Below are 13,266 nucleotides of genomic sequence, written 5' to 3'. Positions count from 1 at the left end.
GGCTGGCTTGTTTCTGTTCAGGACTGGTAGGACGGAAGCTAGTCATGCCACTGAAATAGCTGTGAATTGCAATGACATGAAATAATCTCTGATAAATTAAGATAGGTCTTGTTGCCTGCCCTGGATACATCAGTTCCAATGCTTCCAACGCTAATCCAGCACAATAAGAGCGGGATAGCCAGTTAGCTCCTGAGCTCACAACAACTAGCAGCAGCTTCCATAACATTAATGGTAGTGGTCAGTGGCTAAAGCAGTTACACTGAGGATTCCTGTAACGTTGGTTATTTTGCTGCAATTGGTTCAACTTCTATTTCTGGACAAAGGTAAGGGATAAACCCAGATAACACAAGGCTAGCGGACCTACAGCGGGTCCCCGATGGACGAGTTGGCGGACTTCCAGCGGAATATAATAAGGCTAGCGGATCTACAACGGGTCCCCGGTGGAGGCGCCGTGGGGGGGCGGTTCGCCCAGGGTGGCATATAAACTAGAAACGCCACTGATTTCAATTCACAGCTATTTAAGTGGCATGACTAGCTTCCGTCCTACCAGTCCTGAAAAGAAGCTAGCCAGCCGTACATAAGCCAGGCTGGACCTGGTTCACTAAGGCTCAGTGGGAGTGTAGCAGTAGAATGCAGATGTTTCAGACTCTATTCCAGGCACTTAAGTGAATTCACATTAACTACGGTGACCAGATGTCCTGATTTGACCGGGACAGTCCCAATTTCAGCCTGGCTGTCCCGAGCTAGCTAACGTTCGACAGGGTTTCTTTATATGAGGGGTAATGTTATATTTAGATTTCAAATACTAGCTGAATGATTATCACGGTTGAATGATTTTGCAGCCAGGGGAAAATCCAGCAGAACCTGCTGCTCTACTCTCTAACCAGCATAATTTGAGTGCCACCACACAGCTGGAATTAGCCATTCGATAATAGCTAGTGCTAGCTAGCTTACGTTAGCTGAATGGCTGTCAATTGTGTCCAAACCTAGCTTTTTCAGAAACAACAACAACTAGGGCTGCGAGCAGCAGTGAGCGGGCCCTCGCACCCCACGCGTGTCGGGGTGCGGCGCCGTTAAAGGGTCTGCTATTTCAGTGTCCAGTAATGAGAGCAACTTCCTGTCACCAGTAGGTGGCGCTCTAAGCATGACTCAATACTGTCACACCTTAGGCTCTAAAGGTGGAGCATCAATGAGGGAGACCGAGACCGGAGTGGGGAAAAAGTTTAACAAAAAGATTTATTTCTAACGCAAGATAACTAAACTGCAAACATAAATTAACTGGAGTGTGTCAATCAGTATATCAGTTGTGTGTGCATGGTGGATGAGTGGAACATGTAATAAATGCATTGGTGTCAGTGAATACAAAAATGCCACAAAAAGGAATTGCCACAAACAAAACAGAATGGTGTGCGTGGAGAGAGAGAGAGAGGGGTGAAGGACTGGAGAGCAGGGTTTATCAAGGCAGCTGAAGCCATCGGCAGGTGCGGCTGGTCAGACTTGATTAGACCGGTGGAACACCCTCCAGCCTGAAGAGGGCAGCAAACAAAAGCCAAACACCAAAGGCAGCCAGCATACCTGACAATACCGACGCATAGATGTGAAGACCGCGCCATCTTTGAAAAAAAACGTGTCATTGGCACCTTTGTAGTCCACAAACAGAAATGCAAACGCGCGTTCATGGCTTTTTATCCAGGCATCTTAGTTCTAACAGTATAATTGTGACTGAACATGTTTTGTTTGCTAGTACGTGGTATTCATTCTGTTCACAACAACGCGATGGGCAGCCAAGCGAAATAGCTTAAGGGGACCTGGTTATTATGCCTATTTCCTCCCACTTTTTAAGATTGTAAAGGGATAGTGTTCAGATCAACTCAGAATCATATTTTACAACATTTATGCAACAATGAAACCTAAAAGAAATGAGCCTACCCCTTTCTCCGAGAAGTAGCTAGCAATGAAAATGCTGCCCTTTGCACATGCTGCAAGATCACTTTTTCTGTCACGCACGGTGGGAGTGCAGACATAAGAGATAGTAAGCCCACTTTATGTTTTCTTTTGACAAATCAGTCAATAAATTGGCTACTTTGTTATGAATGCAATACATCACCTATTTTATATTAGCCTACAGACTACCTTAAAAAATATAAATAAATACATACATTATATATATATATATATATATATATATATATATATATATATATATGTGTGTACATATCTTTGTATATGTACATTTGAATGGTTTGATTTACTCACAACATGTATTTGGTAGTTAATCTTGCCATTCATCAATATTGGTATAAATTGCTGGAGGCTGAAAGCAGCATAAATGTTTTTTTTACATAACCATATAAAAAGTACAGGTAAATCCGGTTGGCAGTTGGCAAAGTGTATGTTGACAACAAGGGTTATCATATTCCTGCTTATACAGTACATGTAGCTGCATCCAATATCAGCAAAGCATGTTTTGCCCAATACTGTTTTTCTGTGTGTAGGCTCATTTCTTTTAGGTTTCATTGTTGCATAAACATAGTTAAACATGATGAGTCGATCTGAACACTATCTCTTTACAATCTTAAAAAGTGGGAGGAAATAGGCATGATTTCAAATGGCTCACCTGGCTAATTCAAAATAATTTAGTTTACCCTAGGTTGTGCGTACAGGCTCTTTGATGGCGTCAACATGATAATGAAGGGACAAATCTGAGTGGTCACACACAAAGAAACAGAAAAATAAATAAAAACATGTAGCTGGTCCTTGAAAAAGATTGCTCTACTGTATTTAGAAAATGAAATAATGAATAAGTCCAGGGCATTACGGCTTTAAGAACATCAATCACGTGTGAGTACAGAACATCATTATTTTCCTTCACTCTCTGATGCATGTACAAATGTAATTTTGCCATGGTAACAGTGAATGACTAATATAGATTAAATATGGGGGGGGTATCTTTGTTTATTCTATTTAAGCAGCCTTCTGTCAGCATCTGACAGATATTTACTGTAGCACTCGGCAGATAGGCCCTGCACACAGTACCAGTGGTGTTGTGACAAACAAGTGAAGGGGAAAGGGGAAGGGGAGAGAAGGGGAAGCTACTTTGCTCTATGCTAAGGACATCCTTCTTAATCACACTTTGGCTCAACCTTTTTGTGTTCAAAAGCACATTCATTTTCTATCTCATAAGAACGAGAAGTATAGAATGTCATTGTAATTGGACTCACTTCAAGTACAAAATTATGTTCAGTCAGTTCTAACCAAAACGGATATTGTCTCAAGATTTCCTTGGTAGCCTGCATATCTCAACAAAAAAATTAATAGGCACTATCGGTTGACGGGTGACGTCGCACACCCTAACCCTGGTCGGATGACAGGGACATATGGATATGTTTCTTAAGAGAGTAAGAGAGGAGTAAGTCTGTGACTCAATCAAGTGACCTAAAGACCATGTTATGACCAAGGTTATTATAGTTAACGAAAACTAACAAAAAAACGAAAACTGGGTGTGAAAAAACATTTTAGTTAACTGAAATAAAAATAAAAACTAGACTTTACAAAAAACGATAACTAACTAAAACTGCATTGTGTGTTTACAAAACTAACTAAAATTATAGAGAAAATGTTCTTAGTTTTAGTCTTTTTCATTTCATACATAAGCCTAGTATTTTGGGTGGATATGAAATCTATCCTCCATTTTATTTAGCTGTGCCCTTGCGCAGTAGTAACCTGACGTGCGCCAGATGGTTTGTTTCACACGGAGTGAAACAATGTGAGCTCACGAGATCAGGATAGTCTCACGAGGCTAGCACAGAAGAAGAAAAAAACTAAAACTAATACTGAAACTAATAAAAACTAAACTAAAACTAAGCATTTTCAAAAAATAAAAACTAAACTAAACCTGCTTTAAAACTAATCGAAACTAAACTGAAATTGAAAACAGAAAGTTAAAACGATATAAAAATAAAAGCTAATGAAAAAAGCAAAACTATTATAACCTTGGTTATGACGCTACGATATGATCAAAGCTTATAATTTATTGAAGTTATATTAATCAATTATCAAAAAAAATAAAAATAATAATGGATGGAAAAGTAAATTTGGCAATATGAAAACACAACAAAATGAAATCGATGTCACAGATTATTAAATTCTCTAAGATTAAAACATCACATCAACACCAAAACACAGGAGAACAGCTAGATTGCGATCTTACGTTAGTGTGTCTTGGAGAAGAGAAGAGGCACTTAACAAATGTTGTGATCGCCGGAGTTGATGGCCAGGGTAGCACGCCAGAGCTCCTCTGTTGAAACAATCTTTTTGAGGTTAGACTGTTAGCGAACGCCGAGATTCAGAGTTTAGTTCAATTTCAGAGCTGCTTGGTGTACATCAAACTGAAATGATTCAGAGTTTAAAAGTTACAAATGTCTCATTCAAAACTTCTGCTCTTGCCAGAAGTGGGATCGTTTGAAGAGTCTGTGGAAATTCTTAAGACACTGCACGTCGACTCACAGCTATTTTAGAGGCGGTGGCTTTTCAGCAATTCCACAGAGACATATTGACTTGTGTCACCAGGCATGACTTTGATCTTTCGATACAAACCTTAGAGAAACAAGAAAAGCGTCTTTAACATGGACAAAGCTTATACAACAGAAAACGGAGGTGTGTCCTGTTTGCACGGACAGCGACGATTGTTCACGCACACAGGGTGAGGGGGGTGTGTGGGCTGTCACACCCTGGCACTTGGGGTCGTAAAAGGGAAACCAAGGGTTCTGTTAAGGGTCTGGAATCATCAAACATCCGTTTTGGTTTCAACATGATATTACGTTTCCCCAACCTGCATAATCAACCGATTCATGACTGTGCCAGGTCATTGGATGAACCATCTGTCTATCACGTTTATCACCTGCGAACTTCAACCACTCCTCGCTGACGTCACACCTAAACCCCCCCAGCGTAGCTGTTTGTATTTCCTCAGAACGCTGATTGGCTAAATCGTTGATCTTTAACTGAGTCAATACAAATCCTCTCTTCTGTTTTTGTTGGAGAAAGGATATTTTCTAATAAATATATGCTATTATTTAGGAAATAATCAATTCATTATGAAAAACATCTGAAATCCAGGTCCAGTTGTTCCTTAATTCCCTGAGGTTTTAAACGTACTTGCATGACACTTGGCTCCTCCCACCACTTCTCTTCTGAGCTGATTGGTGGGGAGAGCAGTGATATGGGCATTGAGGGGGTGTGTGGGTGTGTGTGTCTAATGGTACAGTATAACAGTGGGAGGGATGAGATACAGTGGCTCGCTATGTTCAGCCTGCATGTGCTCGGTGTGTGTGTGTGTGTGTGCGTGTGTGGTCTCCTCACTCCTCCTCGGAGGTCCATCCCGCTGTGATATATACTCAGATCTCATTTTCTGCTGCCGCACTCTCTCACTCCTGTCCTGTCCTTCCATTCCTTCTGCTCCCTCACACTCTATCTCTCTCCTCATCTCTTTTTTTCTCTTGGCTGTCTTAGAATATTGTAATTTGACTTGGATCGTACACAACCAGTATCTCATTTTTTGACTCACTCACTATCATCCATAACCCCCATTCTCATTTATTGCATCCCTTTTGTTTCTCTGACTCCTACTCTCTCTCTCTCTCTCTCTCTCTCTCTCTCTCTCTAACTAAGCAGGCACGTGAGAGCGATGAAGATGGGTCTAACTCCAGCAGATATCTGGTGAAGTCTGTTGAGTCTGGGAACGGGAACAAAAATGGTTTTGAAACTGGAACAGAGGCTGCTCTTTTATCTGTCTGGCACCTAACTCTGCAACAGGGAGGAGAGCAGTAGGACGGAAAGCTGTGTACGATAAGAACTTAGGACATCAAACCAAATGGATTAATACCCCATCCTCCCAGAATTCATCGGTAAGAGACCTGATCCCAATTGACACAGCATGATGAACGCCACACAACACCATGGATTGATCCAAGGCTACCACATCAGAAACCACAGTTTGAGTCCTTTGAACAAAGACTCGACCCAGGGGAATGAATCATCAACGGGATGCTACGAGCAGCTGCTCATCTCCACAGAGGTCTTCCTGACCCTGGGCATCATCAGCCTGCTGGAGAACATTCTGGTCATCGCTGCCATCCTTAAGAACAAGAACCTTCACTCCCCTATGTACCTGTTCATCTGTAGCCTGGCCGTGGCTGACATGCTGGTCAGTGTTTCCAACGCCTCCGAGACCATTGTGATCGCGTTGATCAATGGCGGCAATGTGACCATCTCAGGCACGGTCATCAAGAGCATGGACAACATCTTCGACTCTCTGATCTGTAGCTCCCTGCTGGCGTCCATCTGCAGCCTGCTGGCTATCGCCGTGGACCGCTACATCACCATCTTCTATGCACTCCGCTACCACAACATTGTGACCGTGCGACGGGCGTTGCTAGTCATCGCATGCATATGGACGTGCTGCACGGTGTCGGGCGTGCTCTTCATCGTCTACTCCGAGAGCACCACGGTCCTCGTCTGCCTCATCACCATGTTCTTCACCATGCTGGCGCTCATGGCTTCGCTCTACGTCCACATGTTCCTGCTGGCGCGGCTGCACATGAAGAGGATCGCCGCCCTGCCCGGCAACGCTCCGATCCGCCAGCGGGCCAACATGAAGGGCGCCATCACCCTCACCATCCTCCTGGGGGTGTTTGTGGTGTGCTGGGCCCCCTTCTTCCTCCACCTGATCCTCATGATCTCCTGCCCACGAAACCCCTACTGCACCTGCTTCATGTCGCACTTCAACATGTACCTCATCCTCATCATGTGCAACTCAGTGATCGACCCCATCATCTACGCCTTTCGCAGCCAGGAGATGCGGAAGACCTTCAAGGAGATCTTCTGCTTCTGGCAGAACATGCCGAGCCCGTGCGTGTGCGACCTCCCGGGAAAGTACTGAGCGGCTGTCAACCACTGGCTGAGGACATATCTGCCCACAGGGTAGCAGCTGGAGCTCTCGCCAACAATACCTACTGTCAACAAGGACTTTGATGTTGACTTATTGTGTAATCAGAAATATTTGGCCTTATTTGCCCTGCGAACCAGAAATCAGCTGTAAATGATTCAGAGGTGGGGCGTACTCTGGTTACATACGAGAGTTTGAGGAGGTACAGTATACAGTATGTTTACACAAACTATAAATTACAAAACTACTTCCCATGGCTTCACACACAGGCATCTTCATATATGAAAGCTAAATGGACTTTAAAACACAATGTGGTTGATATACAGTAAGTAACATATTGGAAATATATTTATTTGATGGATTGTGTTGTTGAAAGTAACAATTGCTGTTACATAAACAGTTGTATTTTGGGTGAGCACTTAAATTCCACAATATAAGACGGTATGTGGATTTGATTTTTGAACCTTGAAGGTGCAGTATGCAGTTTGTGATTCCCTGTTTGACTTTTGAGAAGATTTTGAAAAATGTAACCAACAAAATCCCTGCCCTCTCTTCAGGCCTCCCTCAAAAGCCACTCCTCCAAACTGGGGGAAAACAAATGACACTCACTAGGCAGGTAGGTAGGTTGACAGGCAGGTAAGCAATCATTTCAAGGAGGCAGCTCAAAATGATTGGACATATTTATTACAGTCCTGCAACTTCCACAGATTATGGATTTATTTCATTTTAATGTCAGAGCACTTTATTGTCGGGGTGTAATGAGAATTGCAAAAAATATAACAAAAAGTGCTTCTGAGCCAAACCGCATACTGCTCCTTTAACAAAAGGATGTTTCAAGTAAAGACAGCTGCTGGACATTTTGAATGAATGATTCAAGCATACATTTCAATGTATGGATTTAAATGCACAGTCAAAGTCTGATGGCTCATGTTAAGACATCACAGCATTTAAAAAAATAAAATACATAAAGAGTATTTTCCCATTGGATATCTAAGGCAGACATCACGCAATGGATGTAAAAAAAAAAAAAAAAAGTGACGGATTATCACTTCATGCTTTTTTATTCTAAAACAACCACTTTTCAAACAGCCTCGGATAAAAAGAATGAAGTAAAAGGTCAATGTTATCTGTTCAAAGCTGCTCTCTGTAAGATTGTGGCTTTTGTGAATATTTTCATCTCAAGAGTTTTGATTTTGCATTACTTTGCATTATTTTTGAAATTGCATGAACAGATTTATATTTGACATTGTCATTATGCACTGAACACGTGCTTTAAAAATATATATTTGTAGTGGATAGTCTTGTCCTATGCCTGTAGAAATGTTTATTTTGTTCCTATTTATGTATCTGAGTGGATATACCTGTATTTTCATGTTACATTGTATAAGTTATTGCTTATACAATTATGCTTAAAGCTTTGCCTTAAATATGTTGCACTGTGATGTAAAACAAGCCACTGTGTATTTTGTGTGACAGTGTTATGAATATATTTTAATAAAAAGAATATGTGCCTCCTACACTGAAATATTTGAAACATTTCTGATTGTTCTTTGATTGGTATTGGATATAATATCATCATCTGATTATTAATGTGTACGTTCTGCAGAACCATTCTATTCTACCATAACGTGCAAAACAAAAATGTAACCTAATTTATTCTAATCAATGCAGCGGTCTCTGCTTCGATAAAAGTTTGAATTGGTACTGGCAAGCAAACTCAGTAGCTGAAACTCACTACTGTACTCAAAAGTTCTCAACATCAATTGTGTTTGCCAATAATTTATACCTCAATTAAACTAATCTTTGAGCAAAGTCAGTTCTGTCAGAGACAAACATGAATGTATTGCCTTCCTCTGAAACACACGTTGAGTCATTTACATTGTTAAAACAAAACAATGAGCAATATGAAAGTATAGTCAGTCAGTGTGATACAGAAAGAGCCAGCTGACACGCCATTGAGAGCGCAGGCCAGGCTTTGTTAATGGCACATTGATGTGTGCCTCCTTTCTCTGAACATCTGCCTCCTGTCTCTAAGAAGAGCAAACAGATGAGAACGTGTTTTTTCTTGGGCACATTATCCTTGCGCCTCTTCAGTTGAATGCAACATATGCTGCCGATTGAATTGAATGCGGAGTGGAATGTGTAGTAGTAGTAGTAGTAGTAGTAGCCACATAGTAGTAGTAGTAGTAGGAGGAGGAGGAGGAGCAGTAATTTATTACAGTCCTTTTTAACATTTTTCTATAATGAATGCACATATAAATACATACAGTAGACTATGTAATAATAAATAAAAAAAATGACAATAAGGCATTAATTTAAAAGGAGAACAACACTTTTCAAGCTCTTCAATCAGTCTTCAGCGGTGTATTGAATGTACACATGCAGGAGCCTATAAACAAGTTGTTGATGCTACCTCAGTTGTACATAGTCATAGTGAGCAATGGCAGAATTGATTTCCATGTGTTTTGTTGTGGAATGCCAAAATAGGAGAAGGATTTCCAAGGGACGAAAAAGTCCCATCTCTTCAAATTACCATGTCATGAAATGACACCCAATTTGAAATACACCACATAGAAAATATATTATGTGTGGGTATATGGTGACTTTCTCATTGGGATCAATTACATTTGCTGCCGGGATTCATGGTGAAACCACTTTGCTAAAAATACAACTGATGTTGACACCTTTATTGTCTGTGACTCCTGCACATTAGCCTTTCTGTAGTGCTTTTCTTTTTTTTTTTTCAAAACTAGCAGATGTGCCAGATTCATGTAGAGGCCAAATACTGTACAGAATGTCTTCTCCACTAATCTGAATCTCTGTCTGAATCAGAATAATGAAAAATACTTAGCCCTTTAAAAGACTGATCGATACAGAAAAAGTCATAGGCATTATCATTTTGGGCAGGTTTTCCAGACCAAGATTAAACCTAATCCACACTAAAATACATATTCCGCTCCTCATTGATTACTCCAGCATTTGTCTTAAGATGCATATGGGAATATTGTGTAGCTGAGTTAATGAGTCACAATGTCCAATTTTACCTTTTGACATTGGATTAGACAAATGTCAAATCCAATTTTATCTGCGTAGCCCCTTTCAACATTCAATTTCACATAAGGCTTTGGAAAAACCCATAGAGAGGTTCAGGTCCGGGTTACTGTCAAAATAAATCTTGGGAGGAGTAATTCAGAGAGTAATCTCTTCACTTAAACTTTTAATTAGATTTGACTTTACAGGCCTGAAACTAAGTTGAAACTGATGACAAATCAAAGATTACTGAGGTCACATATCGTCTGTGATTGAGAAGTGTTTGACCATGCCACTGTCTGTTTAATGAAGTGGCATGGAGTCTGTTTTATCTCTGGTAGACACCTGAGTGATGATGTCTGTGGTTATTGCTGTGTAATAGTTCAGAGATTTGACTGAGCTCCAGCATGGCAATTTAACTAACTCCTTGATGAGTGAGTACGGTGTGGTGGTTCTGGAGGTGGGGGGTCTTTGGGTCCCTGATTGGGACATAGGGAAGCGCTTTATAGTAACCATCTGTAATAAGCGTTAATTAATAGGTAATAAGGACCTGATAAGTCCTTATAAGATGCTTATAAGGCATTATTATGTGTTAATAAGACTATATTAATGTTTAATAATAGCATAATAAACACGCTTATTGATACATCATAATCATTAGTTAATAGGTAATAAGGACCTTATAAATCCTTATAACATGCTTATAAGACATTATTATGTGTTAATAAGACTATTCATGTTTAATATTAGCATAATAAACACGCTTATTGATAGATTATAAGCGTTAGTTAATAGGTAATAAGGACCTTATAAATCCTTATAACATGCTTATAAAACATTATTATGCGTAAATAAGACTATACAAGTGTTTAATAATAGCATAATAAACATGTTTATTGTTAGATTATAAGACATTTATAAGCACTTATAAGAAGCTTGTTAACCGTTTATAGACTGCTATTATGCACTTATTATGCATTTATTAGCAGTTAATTATGCACTTATTATGCAATTTTGCAGTAGTGGATCTAAAGCGAGACAATGCATTATTAACTATGCAATTTTGCAGTAGTGGATCTAAAGTGAGACAATGCATTATTAAGGTTAATAAATCCTTCATTATGTACTTATTAACAGTTAACTATGCAATTTTGCAGTAGTGGATCTAAAGCGAGACAATGCATTATTAAGGTTAATAAATCCTTTAATAACATGTTATTTGAATGTTTTTCACAGTGCCCACCCACATCCATTGTATGACCAAAACGGTGGTAGAGCAATTATCAGACTTTCTCAAAAGTGCTAGTTTTGTCAACGTTTTGATCTGAACCATTGTATATGATCATAAGTAACCTTAAAACAGGGCTAAACATGCATTTTGCCTTTACTACTCCTTTAATAATGCATTGTCTCGCTTTAGATCCACTACTGCAAAATTGCATAATAAGTGCATAATTAACTGCTATTAAATGCATAATAAGTGCATAATAGCAGTCTATAAACGGTTAACAAGCTTCTTATAAGTGCTTATAAATGTCTTATAATCTAACAATAAACATGTTTATTATGCTATTATTAAACACTTGTATAGTCTTATTTACGCATAATAATGTTTTATAAGCATCTTATAAGGACTTATAAGGTCCTTATTACCTATTAATTAACGCTTATTACGGATGGTTACTATAAAGCGCTTCCGGACATAGACATCTAAAAGTTTATGACCTAGTCATAAAAGCTAATTTCAATGGCAGTCATTTAAGAGTCCCCAGAGAGCAAGACACTCCGTAACCCACGGGTTTTCTTCCCAATGAATCGTAGGCATAGCAATAAAAGGGAACGTTTTGTGATGAAATAGTTTTGTAGTAGAGTAGGTTATATAAACGTGAAAAATATATATATGTCACTTAGATTTGGGTGTGGTGCAGCTCAGTGTTCAGTTGCTTTGGTATGTCTGTAATGCTTTGGTATATCAGTATGTCTGGAGATGAGTTCTTGAGGATGTTTGTCTGGGGTGTTCATCCTGGTAAATTAACTTGTTTTTGTTCATTCTCCATTATTATTATTATTATTGGATTTATATAGCACATTGTCATCTGGGGGCAGAGGTGATTTACCTGTAAGCACACTGAAATTGAACACAGGCACATTTGTATTCTGCCCACAACAAACAACTTCATTTTCTCGTGACTTCTGATGACGGGTCTGTGGGGTCTTAGATAAAGGGTACATTGGTTCAGCTGATTGTTATTTTGACCTGTGTTACTCTTGCTGCTTATTATGCAGACCCGACTGGATCTTTGCTAAGACGCTGGAAATAAAACAGCCCAGGAGTCCAAAATGGTAGAAAAGGGTTTCTGCATACTCAGATCCGTCTCCTAGACCTCCATCAGAACATGCATAGCATAATAATGAAAGACAGGTAGAAATAGCAAAAAAAACATTCACATCATTAACAGAATGCAAAACACCTGTGGACACCTGCTGCCCATCTTTCATCGCTGCCCATCTTTCGTTGCAGGCTCAAAACTCATCTCTTCAAGAAGTACTACAACAATCCTCCCTCCTAAGAACTTATTGTATTGTATTGTATTGCATTGTATTGTATTGCACTGTACGTTTAGATTGCTATTCTTGCACCTTGCCTTCAGCACTAGATTATGCTCTTAGTCACTTGTTTTAGAAAGAAGATGCACTTGTGAGTTCTGGCAAGTAGTAGTACATTGGCTTTTCCTACGTTAAATGCAATTATTGTTAGTCGCTTTGGATAAAAGCGTCTGCTAAATTACTGTAATGTAATGTAATGTAATGTGTAATGACACCCTAGTGGTAGAAAGGATCTGTAGGGGCGGTCCTGTCTATGAGGTAACACATTTCTCTTTGTACGGGATGCAAATCAGTATTACACGAGTTCTGGGTTTTATCGGAGGAGTCTGTTCATTGCATTTGTCCAATCATGTCCTGTATCCACGTTGCAATTGGATTCTACCTCACCCAGAGCCAAGTCACATTGCAATGCACATATTAAATGGTAACAGCAATGCTACAGGAGATGCCTCTGGGCTTGGAGGGCATTCAGTACGCAATCAGCATTCAGGTTGTCTTCAACATGACCTTTTGACTCGATATAGTGACATTTATTTTACGGTACTTGCTGTGCCTTATAATGACATGCTGAGGGTCTGGATAGCATCCTTTGATTTAAGCCCCTTTGGTTTTTCCTCTCGTACCACCCCATCTTCGACCTTTGATTTTTTCAGCCCCATATCCCGAAGAACAGGCATTGTACT

At 39.8% G+C, this 13,266-nt stretch overlaps 1 protein-coding gene across 1 annotated transcript; it reads left to right on the top strand.

The window, feature by feature from the left end:
* The first annotated feature begins 1,222 nt into the window (after window positions 1–1,222).
* On the top strand, window positions 1,223–8,410 carry LOC311326283 (melanocortin receptor 4-like). The gene has a single exon (XM_084459156.1). The coding sequence runs from the start codon at window positions 5,936–5,938 to the stop codon at window positions 6,938–6,940; it is 1,005 nt and encodes a 334-aa protein (XP_084315282.1). The 5' UTR covers window positions 1,223–5,935; the 3' UTR covers window positions 6,941–8,410.
* Window positions 8,411–13,266: the final 4,856 nt, after the last annotated feature.

This window comes from Borostomias antarcticus (assembly GCF_949987555.1).
Source record: "Borostomias antarcticus genome assembly, chromosome: 2".
NCBI classification, from domain to species: Eukaryota; Metazoa; Chordata; class Actinopteri; order Stomiiformes; family Stomiidae; genus Borostomias; species Borostomias antarcticus.
The sequence above is the reverse complement of the archived record's forward strand: the minus strand, read 5'-3'. Positions and strand labels throughout refer to the sequence as shown.

Coding starts and splice junctions, on each gene's coding strand:
- LOC311326283 (XM_084459156.1), top strand. CDS start 5,936: ATGATGAACGCCACACAACACCATGGATTGATCCAAGGCTACCACATC.